At 30.8% G+C, this 26959-nt stretch overlaps 1 protein-coding gene across 1 annotated transcript in view; it reads left to right on the forward strand.

The window, feature by feature from the left end:
• Positions 1 to 2843: 2843 nt before the first annotated feature.
• Positions 2844 to 26959, forward strand: part of LOC113399362 (cell adhesion molecule Dscam2-like) — a 93666-nt gene continuing 69550 nt past the window's right edge. The window contains exons 1-2 of the mRNA XM_064217933.1: positions 2844 to 3079; positions 11662 to 11706. Coding sequence (XP_064074003.1) covers positions 11676 to 11706 — 31 coding nt within the window. The 5' untranslated portion in view covers positions 2844 to 3079; positions 11662 to 11675. The remainder of the gene's footprint in view (positions 3080 to 11661; positions 11707 to 26959) is intronic.

A 26959-nucleotide genomic window follows, 5' to 3' on the forward strand; every position in this document is an offset into this window, starting at 1 on the left:
AAATCAACAAACAATTATATACAATGAGTTATGTGCCTGTAACATGTAAATTTGCGGCTCTTTCGTCTGAACTATTTCCGATCTTTATGGATTTTTGTTGTCATAATAGAATAGAGAGGACATTTTATGTTTTTCTTAAGAATGGCCGCTGTAGATATCATCAATTTACACATACATCAAACCTAAATTAAGTAAAACAAATGAAGAATACATCAAGACCAAAATCCGTAAAGATCCTAGTGACAATAACGTTTAGTTTTAAACAGAGTAAATCGTACGAAATATAACGCAATCAAATTGACAGAACGTCGAACGGTCCCTGAATTTCAGTTCCAATATATTATTTTGTTACATTCACCTGAATTTAGGTGAAATGAGAGCAGCAAGTGAATTGACAGCTGACATTTTACGAATGAATGAACTACAAAACCTAATCAAGTATATAAAACGAAAGAACCATTTATTTTAGTTACATTTGAATTTCGAATATTATTTATTTATGATAATTTACAATTTTTCGGGTCGTTGCTCAGTAGCTCACTTGGTTCTTAAGGGAAGATCGTGGGTTAAAACTGGTTGAGAAATTACAAATATTTATATGTATTAGTGATAAAGACTGCCCTGCAGTGGGAAATTTGCAGAATGTTTCAATGCCAAATAGTTATTTATCACGTTATAGTATATGGGATATATAAAGAGGTATTTATTTGAATTGATGAAATGAATTAACTCGATAAATATGTGCATTCATTCGGTAATAATGTTTTGTTGAAAGTTAATTAAACTTGTAAAATGATTAAATACTCAGCGTGTATTCGAAAATAGACGATAATATACGCAATTTATTCATAGTTTAAAGGTAAACTTAAATGATGTGTCGTTCGTGAATTAAATATTAATATCCTTACTTATTTGTTTTTTTTTAACTCTTGAGATTAAATATAGTTTCATCTAAAATTTCAGACATGGCGGAAAATATCTAAAGACGAAAAGCTACCTATGTATGTGACATAAACACTTGAGAAGTCTTTCTTTTTCCTGCCGTTTTTCAAAAGTAGGGGTCGGAGCAGCATGACTTTTCCTTCCATTCCCTATTATTTGTTATGTGATCGTTCATATCCATCCCTCCTCAAACACTCCATCCATGTTTCCCTAGGTCGCCCTCTTCCTCTCCACCCTTCTACGCTCATGCTCATCACTCTTTTAGTAAAATGGGTCTCGTCTCTGCGCCTCACATGTCCATATCAACTCAAGCGGTTTCCTTTCGTTTTCTCTAAAAATATAGGAAAAGGTATCCATTAGGTCAAAACCTGGAACTATATATATTCCAGGACATGATTATTGTATCTCCAAATTCTAGCCTGCACCTAAATGTATATTTGGCAGAACCGCTTTCCCCTTTAAATAAGTGCAATGATGCGAAATGTAAAATAAATTATTTAAAAAAAATGTTTATGATGAAAACTTCATAATCATAATACATACATAATCAGCCTGTAAATTTCCCACTGCTGGGCTAAGGCCTCCTCTCCCGTTGAGGAGAAGGTATGGAGCGTATTCCACCACGCTGCTCCAATGCGGGTTGGTGGAATACACATGTGGCAGAATTTCGTTGAAATTAGACACATGCAGGTTTCCTCACGATGTTTTCCTTCACCACCGAGCACGAGATGAATTATAAACAAATTAAGCACATGTAAATTCAGTGGTGCCTGCCTGGGTTTGAACCCGAAATCATCGGTTAAGATGCACGCGTTCTAACCACTGGGCCATCTCGGCTCGAGAAAACTTCAGTAAGTAAATTATTGTATAGCGAATAATTTTATTATGACAGTATATCTAGATTAGTGTTGTCCAGTTAGGTCATAAATTATTTTAATATGTTATATAAAAATGAAACGTTTTTATAAGCAGTTATTTTTTTATAAATTGTATTATAATCTTCATCCAATATAATATCTCTGTTACATTCAATATCTCCCCCACTCGCATGGAGGACATAATGAAGTTTAATCGAAATTCAATTTCAACGCTCCCAAATAGCATATTTTCTCTAAAATTTCGTGCCAACCTCGACACAGGGAGGGAATAGCAAAGGTGTGTGACAGTCAATAAATACTCGATACGAACCCAATAAATTTTGTTTTGGTAATCGATTCCAAGCTGAAGCAGTATATGTAAGGTATCGATGGAGTGCAATAAATAGTGATGGATGCGCGGTCCAGTGTACGTCGATGAGCGTACGTTGTACGCCGCAACTGTCGTAAATTTGAAATGACGCCCAGTTATTGGAAAGCAACCGCTAAACATAAATTTCATTATCTGTCTGCGACATCATCTGATATGTTTACGTTTCCGTGAGCTGTGTTTCATAAGAGTAATAAATAATTAAAAAAATAAAAGTACCGAAATTGAAATTATTCTTAGTTGGCGCCTATTAAACATAAATTACTAAAATGGGCGAGAGAGGTAAAGTGATAAAACTACCCATTTGAAAAAATATGATTCCCAAAAAAATAGAATTTATAAATCGAAAAGATATATTTCACGGTCCGGTATTCAGAGCATTGCGTTCAACTACAGAGCGTATAGTAGAAAGGAAAGGTATAAAAGCTTCACCCTTTCTAAAAACACGTAAATAGAAGAGTGGAGCATTCGTTTCGTTCGGTTCGAATGGCGGCAGCGCACACATACGCGCGAGCCGGCCGCGTCTCACATACGGGGAATAAACGATGTGAAATGGGAAAAAAGTTAAATATGTATGAGTGCGGGTAAATATATAAATCGGTATATAGTAGCGTTTATATAAAATAGGCAGGAGAGCGCGGGCGGATGGCGTTGGATTCAGTCGCGCGCGATCCGCCCAGCCTCTGGCTCGCATTGTCCGCAGCCTCCGCCAAACCGACGCGCGCTACTTTCGTACTCCGAGTTTACGAGTATATCCCAGAACTGTGTTTTATTTCCGAATTACGATTATGAATTAATTTAGAAACTTTTTTGGACTTTGTATATAGTTGTGCGAATGTGTTAGGACATTTACTTGGCGCTGTCATCATTTTGTAGAAGTTGGAAGAAGTTGGTGAGTACTAAAACTTTCTTAAACTAATCTAATATTTTGCGACAAATATGTGTACAGTCGTTTGTTATTTGTAAGTAAATCTTAGCATATTTTTTAAACTTAAGCCTTGGCATTTATAAAAAAAAAAAACTGAATTCGAGAAACTTTTCATTTTATTTTAATAAGATTTATTAAAAAGGTTTTCAACATTTTTTGAAAACGTTTAGGTAAATAAAATTTTAGTTTACCGAAAAACCAAAAAGTTAATATACATAATAAAGTTTTTATTCCTTTTCATAACTTTTGGAATTTTATTATGTAAAAGTTGTAAACTTATTTTTTTTTTAAATAAATAATTATGTTACATGAAAATAATACATTAACACTTCTATCACAATAATTGATTTTTATTTCGATTTTTTTTTCTTGAATTCAAAAATCATGTACTTTTACTGAAGTCATTACAGAATGTTATATTATTATATTAGAGAGTTACTTAACTAAAACTTAAAGATTAAATTAAAATAATAAGTAAGAATGTATATTTTATAAAATAGTATGTTTTAAAGTACTGCAATCATTATATATATTATTTTGGATTCCCGTTAACACAAAATATCTTCCCTAAATTACGTAAAACCTTCAAAAATCAGAATCAAAATATTCTAGACCTATTTTCGTGGAGTTCATCGATTGTTACAAAAATACCGTCGGCAAGACTATTATCAGACGACAGTAGTACGCCTACCGTTATTACCATAAGCCTCAATACGTATAATGGAACAACCTATTTGTTTCGTTGAGCGTAATTTTCGCCTGACAGTTAAATTAGCTCGAAGTCCGCAAATAAATGAAACGCTGGTCGGGAATAATAGGCCTGATGCGCGTTGCCATTTTATAAGAGACATTGTTAAGACCACTTTACTTGATCGAATATAGCTTTATGGCCTGATTGTTTTAATCAGCTTCTTATCCACCGAAGTTGAAAGTACTATCTATTTATTACGTTTCCGATAACGTCAAATGAAATCCATTGTTCTTTTAAACAAATTTATTAACTTTATAATAATTGAAATTACTTTAATACATTTTAGTTTTAATTCAGAAGATGAAAATATTTTTGCTGCAAAAGGTTTAAGAGACGCTCATGAAAGTTAACTAAAATATTTTTGAAAATACAAAAGTTAGCAAATGTTGGAAGCTGAGATGGTTCAGCCGTTAGAATATTTGAAACTGAACCGAAGATTCAAATACGACCAAGCACTACTGAATTTTCACGAGTTTAATTTATGTTTAGTAATTCATGTCGTGTAACGGCTAAGGAAAACGCGAGGATGCCTGGATGTTGGATGAAAATCTGCCACATCTGTGTCTACCAATTCCGTTGTAACAGCGTAATGGAATACGCTCCTTTTTTCTTCTCAAAAGGAGAGGAATTCTCAACCTAGTCGTGAGACAAGAGGTGATACTTAATTAATGAATTCTTATGAAAGAATGCCTTATATACTTAGAAAAAGTATATTTTTAAATCAATCTATGCTAATATATCAAAATAAAATTTTACTCCTATATCCATAATATCGACCCATATATCCATACCCATATATGTGGCGAGCCATTATTTTTTATTTAAGCTGTAGGTATTTCATTATTTATATGTCTAAATAGTCTGTCCAAGCTGAGAACGCGTCGAAAAAAAAAGTGGCCAACATCTAGCTAATAATTACACGCACACTAGTAAAATAGTACGAACTTTGGCGCGTCAATCGTAGCTGTAACGCACACATGGATAATAAATTTGGCTCGTATGTTTTAGTTATTTTGAATTATAAATAATCTAAGTTTTATATATTACATACATATACATTTTTTTGTGATTCTTTTCCTAACTAAGCTCACAGTCAAATAAATACGTTATTAAGTTCATAGTAAAGTAAACACGTTATTTCGACAATGTATTAATTAACTTTAACTAAATACGAAATAAAGGTAAAACAACCGTTAAAGCAAATAACATAACATAAGTACTATTAAAATATTGTGTATGAAAACTTGGCCCGGCTTTGACACGACATATTTTCACGTTTGAAGATGCAGAATATCTGTGTGTCATGCACACACAGATAAAATCTACATGTATGTGTTGATATGTAATTATTCCGCAGACAATTTAATATTTCATAGTTAATAAATTTAAATCATATGCTAGAAAATATTAAAACGAGGCATATTTATGAATATAAAACTACAAATCATTGAATTTGAAATGCAGGATATACATTTTCTCTTTATGAAACAAATTCCTTATTTATTTTTAAAAAAGGAATAGCTATCGAGTTTATCTCTGGTTCTTTTTAAAAAAATGTTCTGAGCTGGTGTTAAGTTTATATTGAGCTTTTTAATGTTACTTTGTTCAAAAAAACAAATTCACTTGAATAAAGCATATATTTATTTCATAAATTCTTTAAAATTTTATTCGTCCCGCATATATATTAGTTAACAATGCTTTCTAACCATGAACAGTAGAATAAATTATTATTATACCCACAAAGTGGCATAAACTCTACCAGCGTTATAAAACTCTACTAAGTTAAAGTTACATTTATTATAATAATTATAATTAGTGGTAGTCAACTATTATTTTAAATAACAACACTAGCTAAGAAATCTTTACACTGAGGTATTAGAGTATTATTGTAGATTTAGAGATATTTACTATACATTATATTTATAAATTAAAAAATTAGATCGAATACCATTCTTTTGTATTTTTATTTTGTAATAGGTGGACCGGGTCACCACTGACCATAGACATTGTTAGAAATATGAACCATTCCTTACATCGCCGACGCGCTACGTAACACTCACTACGGCTCACTCACCCTTCAAACCGGAACACAATAAAACTAAGTATTGCTGCTTCTCGGCAGAATACCTGATGAGTAGGAGGTACCTACCCAGACTTGTACAAAGCCCTACCACCAAGTAAAGTATCAAAATAGTTGCGAAGATTATATAGTGGCTAAATCAGGTTTATCAGGTAATAATTATTTAGTTGTAGGATTTTAATGGAAAACATGTTGTAGAAATATACGAGTAAATAATTATTAAGCATTCTAACTTCGTGACTAAAGTCATATGGATATGTTGTCAGCATTGTTAAAAGTATAAAATATCTAAATTAAGATTTGGATAATGAGGTATCCAATTATAATTGTGTGTAGGCTGATTTAAATTGCATTAGAAGGGTTTTCCTCGGAAATAGACAAAAAAAGTTAATTTACACCTGTTAATATTTTTAGAATTATTTATTCAATGTTAATATTTTTGTGAAAATTAATAAAGAAAACGATGTTAGTTTTGTTACATAAAATTATATATTAAAACAACATTTTTAAATTTTGACAGAAGAAGAATATTTTTTAAAATATAAATTCTAAAATAATAATTAATCAACGCAATGAACCTCCTTTTAAAATTTTGACAAGTTAATAGTAATAAAAATAGTTTTAACTAAACAACACCAGTACAGTATCACTTCTTCACTTATTTTTTCAGACCAATTAGTAGAAATAAAGACAAATAAGTTGAATGCTTTCTGTTTTCATAATTTAACCAAAGCCTCCATGAATTATATAAACCTTGCCTTTTTTCATAAATTAGTCCATCCATTGGAGAAACTCGTAAGAAAATCCGTTCGGTAGATTTTGGGTTCATCGATTTCAAACGGACAGACGCGACTTTGTCTCATTTAAGTTTGTAAATTAACACAATAAACAAACAAAATTAGAACGGACAAAAAATTCCGTAGCTATAAAATTATAAAAAAACATCTACACTGAAGATCAACACTTTAAACTAAAAAAGCAAAAGACTTTTGCTTCTTTTTATTGGAGTACTTCTAAGAAATCTAGAATAACGTACAAACATTACAATGAAATTATATTAAGAATTATAACAATGATAATTTCATTAAAAATAAGAGAGCGAGTTTCAAATTATATTTATTAACAAAGCGGTAATTGCTGCACAGTACATGTACAGGATAAAGAGTTGTTGAAATAAATGAAAACTACGTTTAATTTTCCGCTGGGAGCATCTGTAGTTTGCTAAATATATTTTTTTATTTCGTGCAATTTCTGTTTATTAAACTTTTATCTACGATGCAGCTTTGTTCGATATTTAAATATATACATATGTAATGTATAAAATTACGCATAATTAGGTTCTTAATGAATCTCATGCCTTAAGATCGTGATATCCATAACAGATGTCAGCATTAAAAATGATTGTAGAAATAGTATATTAGAGTTGTGATTTTATATCAAGTAGCATAATATTTGTCGTAAAGGCATGAGTACGAAATTTAATAGTTGTGTAGTTTACTACAATTTTTAAAAATTATATTTAAATAGGTGAATGGTGCAGCCATAGCCGCGAACGCAAATGTCTATGGATAAAAATATCGCAAAAAGCCGACGGTCCTGCGCAAAAACTACATTAGATCGTGTAGGATAGCCGACCAAGACGATCAGGAGAGTGTGGGAATAAATAGCATCTGTGTTTGTGCACACACTTGAGCGTATTCGAAATTTATAAATTAACACTTTAAAAATTTCATCTGAAATATTAAAAGTCTTTAATTATAGCTTTCGTGTCGGGGTAATTAGATTATCTGGTTCTGACAACGTTATGCTATAAAATGTTCTTAGAACGACGTACATAAAGTATCCTAATTATCCTATTAACAGGTAACCCTTTTGGTTCCTTTTAATACTTTATTGTGTATTTAAAACAAAATCGTTACCGGATTTGTAACTCTTTTGCAAATTATGATTTAATTTATTCAAAGCTTTGAACTGAAATTGAATTTCTTTGACTTATTGAGAGCTAAGAGGTATTCTGTAAGAAGAAACTCGAAACTCAATCTCAGATGTCAGAATGTGATATGCGAGATTGACCATCGATAATTTTATTAGACTACTTCTATCAAAATGGCGTATCACCATACATCAGTTATCAACATTTTACGGGTTCCATACGAAGTGCATTTTTACAGAATCGCACAGCTGAAACCCTAGGCGAACTTTACCTTTGTCGAAATTAACACTGAAATGTAGGATTTGCAGTATTTTTGACTTTATACTCGTATATACTCCTATCGCAAAATTTATTTAGTAATTAGGGAAATAGGTACGTTCACACGCATTAGCATAGACATATTCACGGAAAAACATACACGCGCACGAATATACGAATATGATTCCAAATAATGTTATTATCGCAACTTACTTCTTTTAGATGTCTTAATTATTTTTTTTAGGTTTTGATTTATGTAACTGTGTTTTTTTTCAAAGAATAAAAATAGCTTTAATTTAATTTCTTTAATTATCAAATAAAAAACGATGGAAAATGATATTATTTTAATTTATTATTAGTTACGTTTGACATATTTTAATTTAAAAAATACAGCAGACATTTCAATATTGAGTACATAAAGCTAAAACCAGATGATGCAGCGCAAAGAATGTGTTTGTATATAATGTATGGCAGATAACGTATGCCGATGGTTTTGCTTGTTGTATGTAAATAGTATTTATAGGTTATTTTAATGCCAATCTAATAAATTAATTCTGTGTTGACATGTTAAAGACCTTAAACTTAAGGTTACGTTAATATTAATGGTTTTGTTAAAATCATATTTCTATACCTAGATATTAATTATTAACGTAAAACTTATACAGAAAAAGAAATACAGAAACATAAGCATCGATAAAATTATTTCGAAAACTTGAATTAAATATTTAATTTATGTTTATTCACGAAAATATTTCAATTAATTTTAGTATCTAAAATCAGTTAGGGTGAGTTATAGCATTGAAAATCATATAATTATTTAAAGCGGAGGCGGTACAGAATGAATGCGTTTATTTTGCTAGAATTAATGCTAATCCAAATGAATGGGAGACGTCAAATAACTTGACTACTAAAGCTGTTATATTATTCTATTACATTGTAGTATTTTTTTTATAAACAAATGTTGTTAAACATATTAGTAAATGTTTAACATAACAGTTTAGAACAGTGGACACAAAGAAAAAGATCGCATTATTCAGAGAAATAAAAATGTTAAATGAACCTAAATATTTCAACTAATAAATTATTTGATTTGTACGTATGTACGTACGTAATCAACATTACAATCTGTTGTTTTCGAATTCCGTCAGGCAGAATTTAATTCGATTTGCAAATAATATTTACTTTAAGCAATAATTGTCTTTAACAAAATCCCGCAGATACTCTTAAATAAATATCTTAATAGATTATAAAGTTAGAGACTTAAGAGTCTACTTCACTAACATAATTGTATGTTTGTTTTAATTGTTTTAATTATTTTATCCTTACAAATAATACAGGTAAGGCTATATATGATAACGCTTTACATATTAGCAAAATGATTTTCAGGCGAAGTTTTTAATTTGTTCAAGGGAAATCCCCTTAAAACAATATTCCTGTTGTTTTTTCAAAATTAAACGATTATATAATTCGAATTTCAAAATGTTCATTTTCACTCCTAATTACAAAATGTATATATACATATTAGGGTTTGATATATATTTTTTTAAATATATTTAATATTATTTGTATGGTTCCATGTTCCATGGTGCGGTTTTCAAAGCATTAGTTTAATCGTCGGTTGTGAGTTTGGTTTCAAATGTTTAAACGATTTGTTTGATAGTAGTAAATATTTTATATATCATTTCGACTTTTAGGGTAATTTCTATGTGCCTTATTATTACAATATCATTAAATATTTGCAATTTATTTAATACTAGCTGTTACCTGCGGCTTTGCCCGCGTAGAATATGAATATATTTACAAATTAACTTAAAATGTTACGTTAATGTAATACCTCTTTGTATACCACATTGGTGTGTATTTCAGCCCTTAGGGTAGAATATCCAGAAACGCTTAAATGCGAATCGACTCATTTTTAATGGGTAGCTCAAAAATAAAATTTCGACCTTCTAACTTCAAAATGACAGACTTCCAGACTAACCTGTATACGAAATGTCAAACTCTATTTCTCCGTAATACGTATCAACTCATTTTTAATCAGTGCCACAGAAATAAAGTTTCATGCTTTTAACTTAAAAAATGACGGTCTTCCAGACTATCCTCTACTCATCTCAAATCTACTCATTTTTAATCAGTATCCCAAAAAACAGTTTTTTGTTTTTAATTAAAAAAAATTACGGACTTCCATAAAAACTTTCAACCCTTTTTTCACCCCCTTAGTGGAAGATTATCTAGAAACGCTTAAATACGTATCTACTCATTTTTTATCAGTATCCCAAAAATAAAGTTCATGTTTATATCTTCAAAAATTATGGACTTTTATACAAACTTTCAACCCTTATTTCACCCCTTTAGGGGTAGAATTTCCAAAATTCGTTCCTTAGTGGGTGTCATGATATGTTTATAAGTGTAGGTACATATAAGTTTTATGCATCTAGTTTTAAAAATAACAATACTTTCAACAACTTATAACCTTTCATCCCCCTTTTCAACCCTTTACAGCCCTTTTTTCCAATTAAAAAGTAGCCTATGTCCTTTCTCAGGCTCTAGACTATTTGTGTACCAAATTTCATTTAAATCGGTCCAGTAGTTTGGCGTGAAAGCGAGACAGACAGAGTTACTTTCCATTTATAATATTAGTATGGAAGTATGGATTATTTTTATCAAAATATAATTAAATTACTAAGTTACTCATATATATACGTAAATTGTGATTTCAATTATTTTGTATCGTTCATTTAAATATAATTCAATAACGCGTCCTCTCGTCAAGTTTATTCTACGTAATATAAATAAAAATAAAGTCGTTTTTTTTTTATATTACCGGAATTGGAATTACATAAAACTTTTTAATCGAATTCTGTGACGTGTATAACAGTAATATTACGATGTTTTCAAAATTACATAAGTATTAATGAATCGAAAAGAACTTAATAAATATAAACAGGTGCTGCTTACATAAAATTTCGTTTTCCTAATAATTATGTACAATATATCAACATTTATTTTTATATATAGAATTTTACTCAAGCTTTCATTAAACCGAGCGTTTAACGGAGAATTAATTTAACTGACTTTAATAGCTCTGTGTAAAATATTATGACTGGAAAAGTTTAATACCCGGTCTGGCTTTTATTGCCCTCTAAGTACAAACTGATTCATATTGCTATTTTAATGTATTAATAAAATTTTATAAGATATATTAAAAAATAATCTTTAATGAAATTTAATTTTCTAAAGGAAATTATTTACCTTAAAAAATATAACACATTGAAATAGAGTTGAATAAAATGTAACTTAATAAATGAAAATTATACGTACACACGTAAATTTATGTATGTAGTGTACAAAATTGTATCGTTTGATTTTAATTCAACATTGAATAATCAACTTTGATTTGAATAAAACACTGTGTAATTTGATAATTTTCGGCGCGTATATGAACTATATTTTAGTATGCGACTGTTTCAAGCAATTTTAAGTAATAATTCATATAATTCAAATGGTTCTTTTTTATTTTACAGATGCACTAACTGCCATGATGTCTCTTGTCTTTTTTGTGACAATAGGTAAGTTAATTAACACACACAAACACACACACACGACCACACATTTTACAAAAGTATTAATCATTTCTCTCATCGTAGACGCGTCACCCATCGACCTCGAGAACTAAGATTTTAATAATAATAATAATAAATAAATATTGGACACAATCCCATACATTACTCTGATCCCAATGTAAGTAGCTAAAGCACTTGTGTTATGGAAATCAGAAGTAACGACGGTACCACATTTTAAGCCTTGTGCATATGCCTTTAGTTTCACTGGCTCACTCGCCTTTTAAATCGGATCACAACAATAATAAGTATGCCACTTCAGTGGTAGAATATGTGATGAGTAAGTGGTAACACGCAACGACAATTAAAGCGAGCGCTATTTAGAACACGTGACAGGAATTGCGTTAGAAAACTTTTACTTAAATCCGATCTGATTTTTTTTTGTGACAAAGAATTCTCCCAAGTTCACCCAGACGTTGAGAGAATATGATACTGAGTTTTATATATAGTATTTTTAAGCCGAGATGGCCCAGTGGTTAGATCGTGTGCATCTTAACCGATGGTTTCGGGTTCAAACCCAGGTAAGCACCACTGAATTTTCGTGTGCTTAATTTGTGTTTATAATTCATCTCGTGCTCGGCGGTGAAGGAAAACATCTTGAGGAAACCTGCATGTGCCTAATGTCCACGAAATTCTGCCACATGTGTGCCGGTGCCGGTGTTTCCACCAACCGGCATTGGAGCAGCGTGGTGGAATATGCCCCAAACCTTCTCCTCAAAGGGAGAGGAGGCCTTAGCCCAGCAGTGGGAAATTTACAGGCTGTTAATGTAATGTAATATAAAAACATTTTTATATCCGTGTCAAGGCTCAAGAGAAATTTCTTTTGATAGCATTGAGAAATGTTAAGAAAAATAAGAAAAAAAAACAATATAATCCTTCATCAGTTAGCCAAAGGCAATGTTGATCGAGTCACCTCGCTTCCGAGCATGCGAGTTAATTGTTTGCTGTCTCCCTAACAAACGCTGAGCTACAGATGCTAGATGGAACTAAACATTTGTCATAAAGATAACTTATTGTACCAATTCGTTTTATGTTCACGACAGTATTATACATCATAGTAATTTAACTAGATGGTTACATTTCTGTTTATAATTGATCGATTCTTCGGTTCCAAATGATCAAGATTAATTTTGTTTTTACCAAACAATACAAATAGCTTTTTTTTGTTCCGACAGACATAAAACCTTAGCCTAAAATAGTTTAAAAAGGCAATTAAATATCAGCGCGTAATATTAAGCGAATTATACATAATATACAGTATTTTTCTTGACTTAATAATATACCTACATCATGTTTAAAGAGTGATCTATGAAGTTATTAACTTTTATTAAATGTGGAATAATGTTATTTTGAAGTAATCATTTTATTGTAATAAATACTTTACCAGAGATGGCAATGATTCCTAGTTTGATGATGTGAAAGACTTTTTAGGAATATTGTTATAATTAAAAAAAAAAAAAAACAATTTTTTTTTGTAAACAATGAATAATTTGGTTCTACCTAAGTTAAGACTGTTTTTTTTACTAATCTATATTAATAAATAAGGAGACGTTATTTGTCTTCCCGAAATGAAAAAAAAAAACAATACACACAAAACTCGATCCTGAAGATGCAGCGACATTCAGCATATTTACAGAAAAAGCAAAGTAAAAAGCCTTACCAACAAGTAAAGTAAATTAGAATGTAAACAATTAATTTTTTCAATTAATTATATCAAATTACGTGGTCTTCCTTCTCCAAGGAAAACATTTCAGGTATACATTTCCGCCACGCTTCTCTTAATGATAAATAAAAAAGGACTCTTACCATCATCCATATTCCTGATTATTAAGCCTCGCGGAATTAGTTGTGGTGAGAACGAGGATGAGGATGAGTCCTAGTGTGGATCGCTACATGCGTTGACACACTGGTGTTGACAATCAGGGAAACAGTGTCAAGAACCGGTGCCGCTGCATAAAAACGAGAAGCGAACAAACGATTCAAATATTCATCTCTTATTCGAAATGATGTCATTGTTCTATTTGCAGCTGAAACACTTGGACTATGAAGTAATAACCTTTTATTAAAAGTATAATACCTCGTCTTAGCGCCCCCACTGGTGACAGGAGGGCATGGTTCATTTTTTGCCCAGAGGATCGGAATGATTTAACTGGCAAATACTGATATTCTGCATTCCACGCAGCAGGTGACAAATAAATAAATAAATACTAACTGTAAATAATTCTTATCTAAAACAAATAATATTAAACAAACAATATATTATTTTTTATTCAAAGATATTCGAAGATGTCTATAAGGAAATACCTAGTCAACTTTCGGGAACTTCAATAAAACTTTTTAAAAATTATTAAAATTTATTTAAAAATTAAATTGAATTTTAAAAAGGCATTAAAACTGAATTATAAAATGAATACACGTGACAGAATTGGATGTCAATCATGTAATGATTTGTTACGCTTAAAACTATACAATGTTAAATTTAAGGAATCAGCAAGTTATTGGAAACTCACGGAAGGTTTGGTTCCCGGAGATTCCTTAGTTGGCAGAAACGGTGTACTGCGCAACATAACTACCTACCGATAAAGATCACAAATAATATATTAGCGATTCCTGTAGACTAACAGATCTAGATGAAATTTCAAAAATTTCTCGATGAAATGCGATCGAAAAAAAATTATCTTTAATGTGTGACTATCACTTTAAAAACAATATATATAAAGCAAGATTATAATATTATCATAGTAATTGTGTTAAAAATAATATTATTTCTTGTTCAACACGAACGATTTTTTGGTATGATGTACACCCCCTTTTCCCATAGCGACGGAACTTATAAGGCAGAAAACTCGATATTCGATTTCATTTTATTCTCATTCCGAATAAACTCTTGAATAAGTTTTCATTGTCGTGTTTTCATGTCGCTTCCAGACAACCTGTATTCCCCCAGGAGGTTCTTTAGTTGGTTTAACGAGACTCCGGGTAAACATGGGCGCATAGGTGGAACGCTTTGTGCAATTCAATCAAACCTTTGCACGCGGGAGTTTTAAGCTGGGCGATGGGACTGGCCCGACCCTATTAGGCGACTGCTATAGCATTTAACTGTATAGATATATTTATATCGCTTTGCTTAGACATTGATTAGGTCTCGTTATGTGGTCCCTATTGACAGTTGGAATTTTCAAATTCCTTTGACTTTGAGCCTGCTCTAATTATTCGCTCATCAGATCGTCATTATAATTGTGCCGCTTTTCTCGATCGAAATAAAAACGAGTGTATTCTGTTGCTAATATATTTCAGGTTAAAGAACTTTTATTACTCATTAAGAACCTTACGGTTCACTTGTACAATGAGCAATACATATAGCATATACAAAGTTGGTTTCAACGGTAGAATCTTTGGTAGAACATGTCCACAATGACCCAAAAAAATCTCAAAAGAATATATAAATTTCAAATTTAGCAGTTTATTTTTATTTATTTCTCATAATCTATTTCAAATTAGTATGACGAAATAATTTTATATGTTTCAAATATATATAAAGGAGAAGCTGCTATGAGAAATAAATAAGTCTTCTTTTAAATTATGTTTCCAACAAGAGCGAAATCTTTATTTTGTTGAACAGCTACTTGCAAGAGCTTTTTCGGGATATAATTATGTTATATTCCACGAAATATATTAATTCACCGTGGTAGCGATATACACAAACTTGAGGTACTTCTAACTTCTAAGAATATATGGATTGATTGCCTATCAACATAATTACAGACCTATTAAATAATGGTGCAGATCCCAAATTTTATATTAAAATCGAATGACGACAATTAAAGTTATCAAATTTTTCTATAAAAGAATTTTCAGTCCCAAAATGAAGTTAGAAATTAGGCAGTTTTACACTCTCGTATGTCAGAAAGCAAGTAAAGCCGTTAGTTAGCCATCCGTCTGATCTCTCTCCAGTTTTGATGGATTGCCGCCCCGTCGAATTATGAGCGTGTGTATAGATTATAAACCTGTAGGTATTTATTATGAGTACGATATCTAACGCGCACTTGGTTAGGCTATGGTATTAGCCATTGTGGTTGTATTATTATTACGCGTTCATTTTAATTCATTAATGTCTCTGACAAATTTGGTCTTATTATAAATATTGTGCAAAATACAAAAAAGCAAGCAATATTTACAGATAATCTCGTAGGAAAATTACGTAAAAAAAAAAGTCGCTGTACTGTCCTGGTCTTTATCTCCACTTACTTCTTTCAAATCACTCAATGAAATTGTATGCGGTTTTCATTAAAAGTGCATTTATTACCTAATTTGCAAATATTTCGTACAATGGCTCTGAACTGTGACATTGTTTTGCCAAGAAATAATTGTACGCTCACTCGGCTAATGCTGGTTAAACCTTAGTATCACACAGTAATGTATCACACATGAAAACAATGAACTAGAAAATAAAAGGCCTTAAAAATGCCTACAAAAATATCTGGAATAGTTTGGTCTTTCTTTTAAGGTACACTCATAATAAATATTTTTATTCATACATATTAGTCATTTTATTCGTGTAATTTTAGTTAATTTTTAATCCTTCAGATAAATTAAATCTATCATTTATATATCATTCGATCAAATTCTTTTGAATATATCATATCTATAAGTCGTGGATAAATTTTGATCTACAAACTAATAAATAAACGATGTAAAATATATATACCCACAAAACATGTACTCAATATTCATCATGGAATTATAAGCAAGCTCCTTTCGATAGTTACTTATACAATATGAGAATAAAAATAAACAAATCCATTCAAAATATTTGTGTTTCTTTGTGTGTGTAAATGATAAAAGCAAATAACATTACGCCCAATTATAAGACGAGCGGCGTTGATTTTCACATCATACATTTTTATATGTTTAATCAGTTTTGTTAACAACATAACAAACATACTTGACATTACAATTTTATAATTGGGAGAAAATACAAACCAACAAATTAATATTCTTTATTATATTTCTGTTTTTGCAAAAATGTTATTTTATTATTGTTGCGAGTCTTGTGTTTTCGTCATAAATAACAAGTAGTTTTGTTGAACTTTGAATATAATTAGCGTGCCTATGTAATTAATTTATAAGCGGAAATGAGTGATCGCCGAGTTTCTTGCCGGCTCTTCTCAGAAGAATCAACATATAATTCGGCGGCAGCTTACCATTTGATTAAATCATATGAAATAAAGACTCAAATCTGTAACAGTCCACTTATATTTAGTTTAATATTCCCATTTTTTAAATTGTATTTTATTTCTAAATTAGACTTTGGATTGATAGTGAAAATAAAAGTCAAATATTTAGCACCCTGTTTCATTGCCTCCTTATGTTAGGCTCCGGAGACCTGGTTTATTTTTAGCTCAAATAATCGGAATTGCGATTTAACGGTGAAATGCTGATTGCAATCTAGCCCTCATTCCAATCGGTCATGATTTATACAGTAGTTATTTTTAATTTTGATCTTTGTATATTTAGTCTAGTCCTTGCCATAATAAATTATTTAACTATTTTGTTTAGTTAAATTGTTACTGTGATTTAATTAAACCGCTTCTTACTTACAGATTTTTTTTCAAATGTTATTAGAGCTGTACTTTACAAATTACAATAGACATGACATGTTGATATTAGCTAAGGTCCCAAAATTAGCGAGCGCTTCTTTTTCTTTAAGTGATTCAGATATTATGTAACAAGGCAATGAAAGACCTATTTGAATAGAGTATAGAGACATTATTCATTTTTATAAATAGATAAACTGATGAATATTATAATGTATTTTCGGTAGTGAAAAATTAATTATGCAATTTGATAAAAAGTAAAATATATGGAGAACTATATTTTTAGTCTGTATATCACGTGACCTAAAACACGAGCCGCCATGGTGTGGCGTCAGATGCGGCAAAAACTGTCATTTCAATACCATCTGGCACTTTGATAAACAACTTTTCTGGAGTTTTAATGCTAATCTTTGCACTTTACACTCAACGACAGTGATCGTAATTAATTATTATCCCAAAAACCACCAAATATTTATAGTTGTTACCGTTGAATGAGTATCAGTCGTATATACACAACTGTTGTTTTTACCAGTGTGACGTCACCAAAATGACTGACAGCGTTTTCGCGGGACTAAAAAAAGTTTAAAATTTTATTTAATTTTATGGCAAGAAAACGTGTTTATTTTGCCGAAGTATATTTTTTTGGTGGCTTTTTATTAGGAAAATCAACATTTTGAAGTACTTTTTCAAACATAGTGGAATACCCTATTCTCGTAACGGATATAACAGACGTTTATATTATATTTAATTATAGTACAGTATTATAGAAATTTACTTTAAACTTAGATATTATTATAACATATTATTTTAGTTACAGTTAAAATAGTTGATTTAGGTTATTGTAGTTTAAACATTGAATACTAACTTGGTTTGGTTTATTAAATCTTGCACGAATTTCAAATTAATTTTAACAATCACATTGTATAATCATTATATTATAGAAATAATTATTGATGAATAGTATTGTATCACTAACACTAGAAAATACTTGGCAATTATTTTTTCACTCACAATACAAGCATGAATTTAAGTAAGAATATAAAACACACATTTTAATATAAAAAAAAAATTAAAAAAAAAAAAATTACTTAGGTACATTATTGCACAAGACGTTTTGCGTTCATCCAAAAATAAGTGTAAAAAAAAACTTTACATTTTTCTCTATTACGATTCTTTTTAAAATGTTATCTTTAATCTTGTATCATTTTTTAACAGTATATTTAATTTATTTAACATCGATGTCATAAAAAGCTGTATTATTCAATAAAATATTATATAGATGACATGCGTGGAGTTAGTCTTCGTTGATTTTCAAGAAGTATTAAATTTACCTACCCACAATAGGTAATAATCGTAAAAAGCGTAACAACTGAATTTTCTGTTGGTTCTAAAAAGAAAAATCCACATTCCGATTGTTGGTAACTTTCAAAATTATATTTACTTATTTAAAATGTCGTTTCAAAAGTGTTTGTAAATGTCAGTTTGAATAAAGTGTATTTTGTTTTTATATATAATGATATTATTTTTGCTCCTATTATTGAAAGTACATCTATATTAAGTTTAACAGTGTACTATGTTATTTTATATGTAATTTTTTAACCTTCTTAATTGCATGAATAACTAAATATTTCCTTCCGTAAAAAGGATTAAACATTTAAAGCTTTAGAAATTGCTCTTTTGAACCTCCTGCTGGCGTAAATACATGTGAATTTGTCGCAACTCATCTCATATTCGTTATAGTTTTCCTCTATTTATACTAGACTTAAATAATTTATTTACAAATCAAATCCATTTATTAATAATAATGCTTTTTTGTTCTGTTACTTTATTAAATTAATTTTAATTCTAATACATTATTTAAAGATCCATATTTCATTCGTAATCTTTATACCAATATATAATATTCCGTACGTATATTTATCACTGAACTGATTTACAAAACTGCATTAAAAATAACTGGATATAGCACGTGGAAACAGTGTTAAAAGAAGATTGCGGGTTCAAATATGTGCAAACGACGAAAGAATTGTAAATATTTTTTTCATTCATTCATGCATTCATTCGTTCATTCATTCAAAAGTGACTATTATATTTATGTCGCGCCTTCCTGTAACCGACGCGTTTGCCGTGACGACAAACGGCATAACAATTTCTGCCGCTGCTCTCTTGTGTGTGCGTAACACGTAACTATCACGTATACTATGATATATTCCTTTGTTCTTATTTATTATTAAAATAAAAAATAAAAATAATATTTAATGGTTAAATTAGATTGATATCTGCCGGGCGTCACGTGACGGCTATTTTTATTTCTAGTTAGTTGATTACTAGTTGTCGGCTGTGGTTTCGCTCATGTTTTAGGGGATATCCGTAATAAGCCTAATACCTAAAGCTTCATACGAAATTTTATTAAATTCGATTCAGTGGTTTGGCCTTGAAAGAGCAACAGACAGAGAGAGACAGACAAACAGAATTACTTACGTATTTGTAATATTAGTATAGAGTATCATGTACCTTTTTTTGCACCGAGATGGTCTTAAGGGTGCTTTTTATACAATGCAATTGTTTGGGAACAATAAAATCATACGAACATGAATATACACGAACCGTAAAAACATTTAAAAAGTCATCGTAATATTGTATACTAATTAAAATTTCAAAGTTTATTTCGTAACATGCATAAATATGTATTTTTAATTAAATAAGTATTAAGTAGCTATTAATAAGGAATGATATGATAAAAATCGCATATGTTAATTAGCTTATTCTGACGTAAATTCGCGTATCGCTCCAGGTCAATTTAAAATTAAGCTGTCATAGTAATTTTGCATATATGACGTAATTGGATAAGTTGAATTTATTTTATATTGCAACATTTTTGGCACACGGCTTGCGTCACAGGTGATCTAGGTCAATAAAATGTTCTTTCAGTCGACCTTTTAGTTTTAAATATAAAACAGTACGTTTTTTTTAGTTAAAATCCTTTATACTTGGTTCTTGAGTAATATTTATTGTAGTCATTAACGTTGTTATATTAGATATTTGTAATTATAAATATAAGAAAAGCTGTGGTATAAAGTATATACTTTTTATATTGTAATTTAAAGGGCCAGGTAAATGCGCAACGAATTCAGCCAGTGGTTACTTAGGCGCTAAAATACGAACCATTTCTTACATAACAATGCCTAATAAAAATCATAATTCAGCCAGTATTTTTGTTTGTCGATATAGCGCGTGGGTGATAGCGAGAGGTGCTTGCATAATAGTTGCATTATGTAAAATAAATTTTAATATACATCTAAGGAGCTGTTACCTTGTCCTGCTTCCGGAGGAATTAAAAAAAAAAAAAAACGTGATTTTGAATGATTGTCAATTACAAAGTAATTTGTATGTAAAAAAATAAATTAAACCTTAAGAAATATTTTATTTAATATTGAAGATTGATTTGAATAATTTAATTTTGAAGATTATTATACAAACAAAAAAAAATGATATTTTGGCTTTGTATATTGGTAAAAAGCAAGTTTAAATCACATACTCTAATTTGATTTTATTGCATTGATTTTCAACTATATTTTATAAACTTTATACTGTTAAAGATTTTATATTTAAAAATACATAGTTACATTAAAACAAATACTATCTCAAACAGTTAAATGAATACACTTTAATTTATTTCGAGAATATAAAGTTGAATGTTTAAAATGAATTTGCATAAGCTGAGTGGTTTTGGCAACAAATATTACAAAACCACCATTATCACACATTCATACTATTTCAGTTGTTAAATATTATAAAGTGATAAAATAAACATTAGGGTACACTGATAACCAGGTAATACTCTGATAACGTAATGTATGACATATATTTTTTCAATAATATCGGTATTCAAATGGGCCATCTGATTGTAGAGTGATCTGGGTGGTCACCATTAACTTTTTTTTAAGTATTATAGAGGTAGGTGGTAGGTCACCACCGCCCATAGACAATGGTTCCGTAAGAAATATTAATCATTCCTTACATCGCCAATACGCCGCCAACTTTGGGAAATAAGATGTTATGTCCCTTGTGCCTGTAGTTACACTGGCTCACTCATCCTTCAAACCAGAATAAAACAATACTGACTATTGCTGTTCGGCGGTAGAATATATGATGAATGGGTGGTACCTATCCAGACGAAATTGCACAAAGCACAACCACCGAGTAGCAGAAATGAATAACCATTCCTTACCGTTCCAATGCTCTGCCAATCTGTAGATACACTGGTTCACTCACCATTTAAACAGGAATAACATTACCAAGTATTGCTATCTGAAGCTAGAATATGTTTGAGTGGACGATAGCTAATGACGAAGACTCAATAAATGCAAAAGGCATGTATAAGTTACATTTTTAAAATGACACGAAAATATCCTTTAGATCTGTATAAGATAAAGAATTCTATTTCTAGCTCATGACAAATTAAGTTGGTATACAACGTCGCATTTCAGTTTTCTACAAAAATGCACCGCCATTATTTGTTCATTTGTTTTGTGCTCGCGTCTCGCCAGTTGTTTCAGATCGAGACTAGAACTCCGTTTTTATAATGTCTTTCCGTGTATAGTAAGACCAGTAGAATATAATGTTACTCGTCGTGGCTTCGTCTGTGGATATTTAAGTAGAAATAATATTATTTAAATAGGAAGATTGTATGATCTATCAGAATTCGTATTTTCAAATTCTAAGTGCCAATGTTTTAGTCGGTAATAGTTTCGGATCTTTCTTGATAGTTAGTTTATACATATATAAATTATTTTCTTACGGACCAGAATTGGAAATTATTTCTTTAAAAAAAGTACACGAATATAATCTATTTGAGAATCGACAATTACATTAATCACTTTAAATTAACAATAGTTAATTACAAAAAACCAACTCAATGACGAATATTAGCCTATGACACGGTTAGTGTAAATCCGAAGTACCCAAACTTCGCGCTAAGAAAACCTGATGAGAAGCAATCGCACTTTTTTTCAATACAGTGCAATATGCAATGAGCAATTGATGCATTCGATTGTTGAATATAGATATTTATTTAAATAATGTTAAAAGTAATATAAAGAAAAAAGGGTAAGACTTGAGTTAGGAGTGACGAGAGCCCGAAGGATCGTGAACCTTCGAATTTAGCATCGGCAGAGGGTCCATTCTACTAACATAATGTCGTTTTATCGTAATCGGACCGAAACCTTTTAGCCGTTTCCCTATTCTGTTTGGATCGCGAACGTATCGTAATCGTTATATCTTAGAATTTCGATACAATGTAAACGTGCTTTAGTCAGTTTTCAAGTGCGGTATGTACAGGAGGAAGTTGTACATACGCTTAAACTAATTTTCAAATTAATTCCGCCAGCACTGCCAGTTTATGGTCTATGAGCAAATGCACGAATGGAGTTAATTTATCTAATTGCTTTTCTTATTACTTGGTTAGCATGTCGCGGTTGTACAGGAATTATTAAATATTCTTTTTAATAATAGTGTACATTCATGGTTTATACATTCGGTATCGTTCAAAATATTGTAGTATCACTGAACAACGAAATTAGAATACGAACGAAAGTCCACGATTCCGATTGGGATCAGTTCGCTAAGATTTTGTGACGTCAAGTCTAAGACAGTCTAAGATCTTTTCTTTAGATGATGATCTCCCGAGCAGCCAACGCGGGCTACGGTGAACACTATTAAAGGAGAAAATTGCGATGGTGGTTGCATATTTACATTCCTGTATTGAAAATTGATCTTGCACATGACCTATTTGGTCGTGTCGGATTATGAGGGTATGATAAACTGAACCTTTGCCACGTACATATAATAATATTTTCTGCGCAGTTCGCTATTCCTTAAGCATGGCTGTTCTGCTCCAGGTTTGCTCAGGGCGACATTTTTCCTCATACATACATCTATACTAATATTATAAATGTAAAGTAACTATGTTTGTTATCTCTTCACGCCTAAACCGCTGAACCGATTTAGATGAAATTTGGTATGAAAATAGTTTGAGTCACGGAGAAGGACATAGGCTTCTTTTAATTCATACTTCAAGACGGTGAAGGTGAAGGTTTTTGTGCTATATAAATAAATTGCACGCGAGTAAAGCCGCGAGTTCAGCTAGTATTAAAATAAATAAATATGTATAAAATGTTAAAGTGAGCAACGTCACGACAACAGGAGCAGAACTAAACAAAAACACGTAGTTAATATACCGTATTTTTTTTTGTACAAAATACTTAAATATATATAAGAATATATGTATTAGACACATTACGTGTCCAAATGATGTATGTTCATTTTGTTTCATGTTCATTTTAAGTATTTTGCATCTCAAGTGCTATTAGGATAGGACCTTTTAGAATGGAGCGTCGTATGACCTCAACTAAAAGTACCGTCAGTAGTGCAGTCGAAATTATAAATTTTACTATGATTTAATTATTTGTATATTTTTAATTTATAAAATTTATTTTACACTAGACTCTTTATGGTTTAGTTACTCTAAACATATAGCGCGCATCTTGAGCCTATATCAGAAGTGGGATTGCCCAATCTATCCACTGCAGCCACGCAGTTGTGCCGAATTAAAAATAAAGAGATAAAAAAAAGTAACAGAGAAAAGATGAGTTGGCTAAAGGGATTCGATCCGGTCTAGCATAATCAACTAAAGGGGCCACAGTCTGGTCTAGCTCAAATGAGCTATAGGGATTACGGTCCGGTCTAGCACTATCCGGTCCAGTTTTACACTGAAGGAATAAAAGTACCTATCTGACGGGTCTAAATAGACTGGACCAGGCTAAAGTAATCTGAAGGGTTTTGAGAACCGGACCAGACCAGATGAATCTGGTCCGGTTCTGCAGATAATCAAAGAGCGCACGAGGACGTGCGCACGTCAGCATGCCGTGACGGCGCCTACCCTCATTAAGTAGATGTAAACAACAAGTGCAACGGCCGAAAGTTTTAAGTTAAATTTATTTTATTAAATAACGAATTGTTTTTCTGACACTACTAATAATTACTGCCACGTAATTTAGTTTAGAAGGTTTTATCTTAACGGCATTTGGTACAGATAATAGGAGATAATATTTCTAAAGAGGTGACAGCTGGTCTCTACAAAAAAAAAATCAGACTAATTAAGCGATATAGATATGGGTATATTTGTATTCTTGCTTGTCGATTCTCATTGGTATTTAAAATCTAAGACAAAACGTTGTATAAGGATATAAATATAATGTAACCATAAGTATATTGTAACCATTGAGAAATCAAATCGTAATTTTACAAAGACTTAAAGTCAAGCCACGATTCTTTATATAGGATCTAAATAAAATAAAACAAAACCTCTGTAGTGACTCTTTATTTGTACTAGAAAATGAGAATGAATTACATTTCGAGCAAAGTTTTACTATAAACTATACAGGTCTTCGTCCGCGACTTCTTTCGCGTTTTAGGAGATGGACTCAAGCGTTAGGCATGAAAACTGGCCTTGAGGAGTTATATTGTTACTAAATTTCATCAATTTTAGGTCAGCAGATTGGTCGTGAAAAAAAGTAAAAGACAGCCAGACAGAAAGAGTTACGTTCGAATTTATATTATAAGTATAGATTATTATATGAGTACCTGCGATTCACAATTTCACCAGATATTCAGACTATTGACGTGACAAGCGTGAATCTTAATTTCTTGTAGTAGATATAAAGATTAGGTTTTGCAAGTAGAAAGTGTTGCCAATGTAATAACATCTTAAATCCCGTAGCTTGCAGCGCACGGTGTTAGAACTGAGTTACATTTCTTGCAGGTCCGTATCTATAATCAATGCTGGCCAATATGATCATATCCCTTCCTAACGTAAATTTAAAAAAAAAAAAAATGTCTCCCCACCTTTTTATCTCCTATATATTTTTATCGAATAATAATACCTTTAAACTTTATAGATTTTCTCTAAAGACTTACGTTGTTTTATATATATTATGGAATTTTCTTTCCCTACAAGCCTATTTATTTCACTTTCAGTAACGCTAAGGGAGTAAAACATTATTATCTATCTTGTTCGAGATGATGGCTCGTTCCAGGGGTACGTTCCGCCCTAATGGAAACATAATAACTGTTTATAGGTTTATTATGATCAAACAATAAACACACTTGGATTATGAATACCTTTAACGTTACTAAACTTTTTTATCCTATGAATATTTATCGACTGTAAAGACGATTGTTTTATAATAATTTATTACTGATCTCTAACAAATAAGTCGCGATTTTGTCGTTTTAATCTCTAATCTAACTATATTAATAATTTCATGCAGGTCTACGATATACCCGATCGAAATCTAACCACAATTATAGATCGTTAATAATATATATTTTTAGTCGACAACATATATCCACAAATTTCGTATAATCGAGATATTGCGATATTAAATCCGTGATATTCAATGACGTGACAGTTCAACGGACTATGTTTGACGTTTACCGGTGCGTTCAAAAACAAATAATATTCATCAACATGCATAAAATGTTTTCAGTTCTTTGTGTATTACATAAATAAAATATAAGCTAAAAATAGAATAAGCCGCTGCGCTATTTTTTGTAATATTCATTTTATATTTTAAGTTTTTTTTATGTTAAATTCTTTCATTATGTTTTAAATTTTAATGATAAAAAAATGCACGTTACCTGTTTTGAGTGTTTAACTGTTTTTATATAAGATTTCAATGAAATCGGTTAAGCTTAGTCATAAAACTCAACAGATAGTAAAAACCTTTTTCTTCATAATTCTACTTATTAGCTGTATCTCGTTTTGTTACATTTTAAGAAAATTTAAGTATTTTTATTTATAGTATAGGATTTTTTTTATGAATAATTATAAAAAAAAAATCTATGTTATATTTAATAAAAAATATTTTAATTTCATGAACTTTTGCATAGTCTTAGCATATACGAAATAATAAAACTTATTCGATACAAATTATGTAAGTTACAAGAAGTTCCACGGTTACGAACGACTTACAAAACAATAGCCTTCGAATATCTAGCTACTTCCAGCACGGGTCGAACCAATCAACTTAATCTGAGGGACAAATCCCTTTTCAATTTAGTGGAATGGACACGTAACAATCACTTTTTATTGACTCCTCCTACAGGAACTTCTTTATACTAACTTTATTATTACTGTAGATACTTTTTCCTTATTTTTATACCTATTTACGCAGATTTATTTTATTTATACAACAAGTTGTGGCTTGTGAGTTAAACCTCGTTTTTGTATTAAACATGGAATAATAAAAAAAAAAAAAAACATAGAAATATGAAACAAGCAAATATTTACTTAATGGTAGGACTTGGTGCAAGCCCGTCAGGCTACGTTCCACCCACTCATCAGATATTCTATATTTTTTATACAGCGTCCATGTCAGCTATGTACCCAGACGGTCTAGCACAAAATCCTACGACCAAGTAAATATTTGCTTGTAATGATATAAAATAAGCATACCTAGATCATAATAATAAAAAAAAGGTTTGTTAAACGATTGCGCTCACGGCGTTCATATTTTATAGAAAAGAGTTCCAATTGCAGGAGA

Source organism: Vanessa tameamea, chromosome 19 (genome assembly GCF_037043105.1).
Source record: "Vanessa tameamea isolate UH-Manoa-2023 chromosome 19, ilVanTame1 primary haplotype, whole genome shotgun sequence".
Lineage (NCBI taxonomy): Eukaryota > Metazoa > Arthropoda > Insecta > Lepidoptera > Nymphalidae > Vanessa > Vanessa tameamea.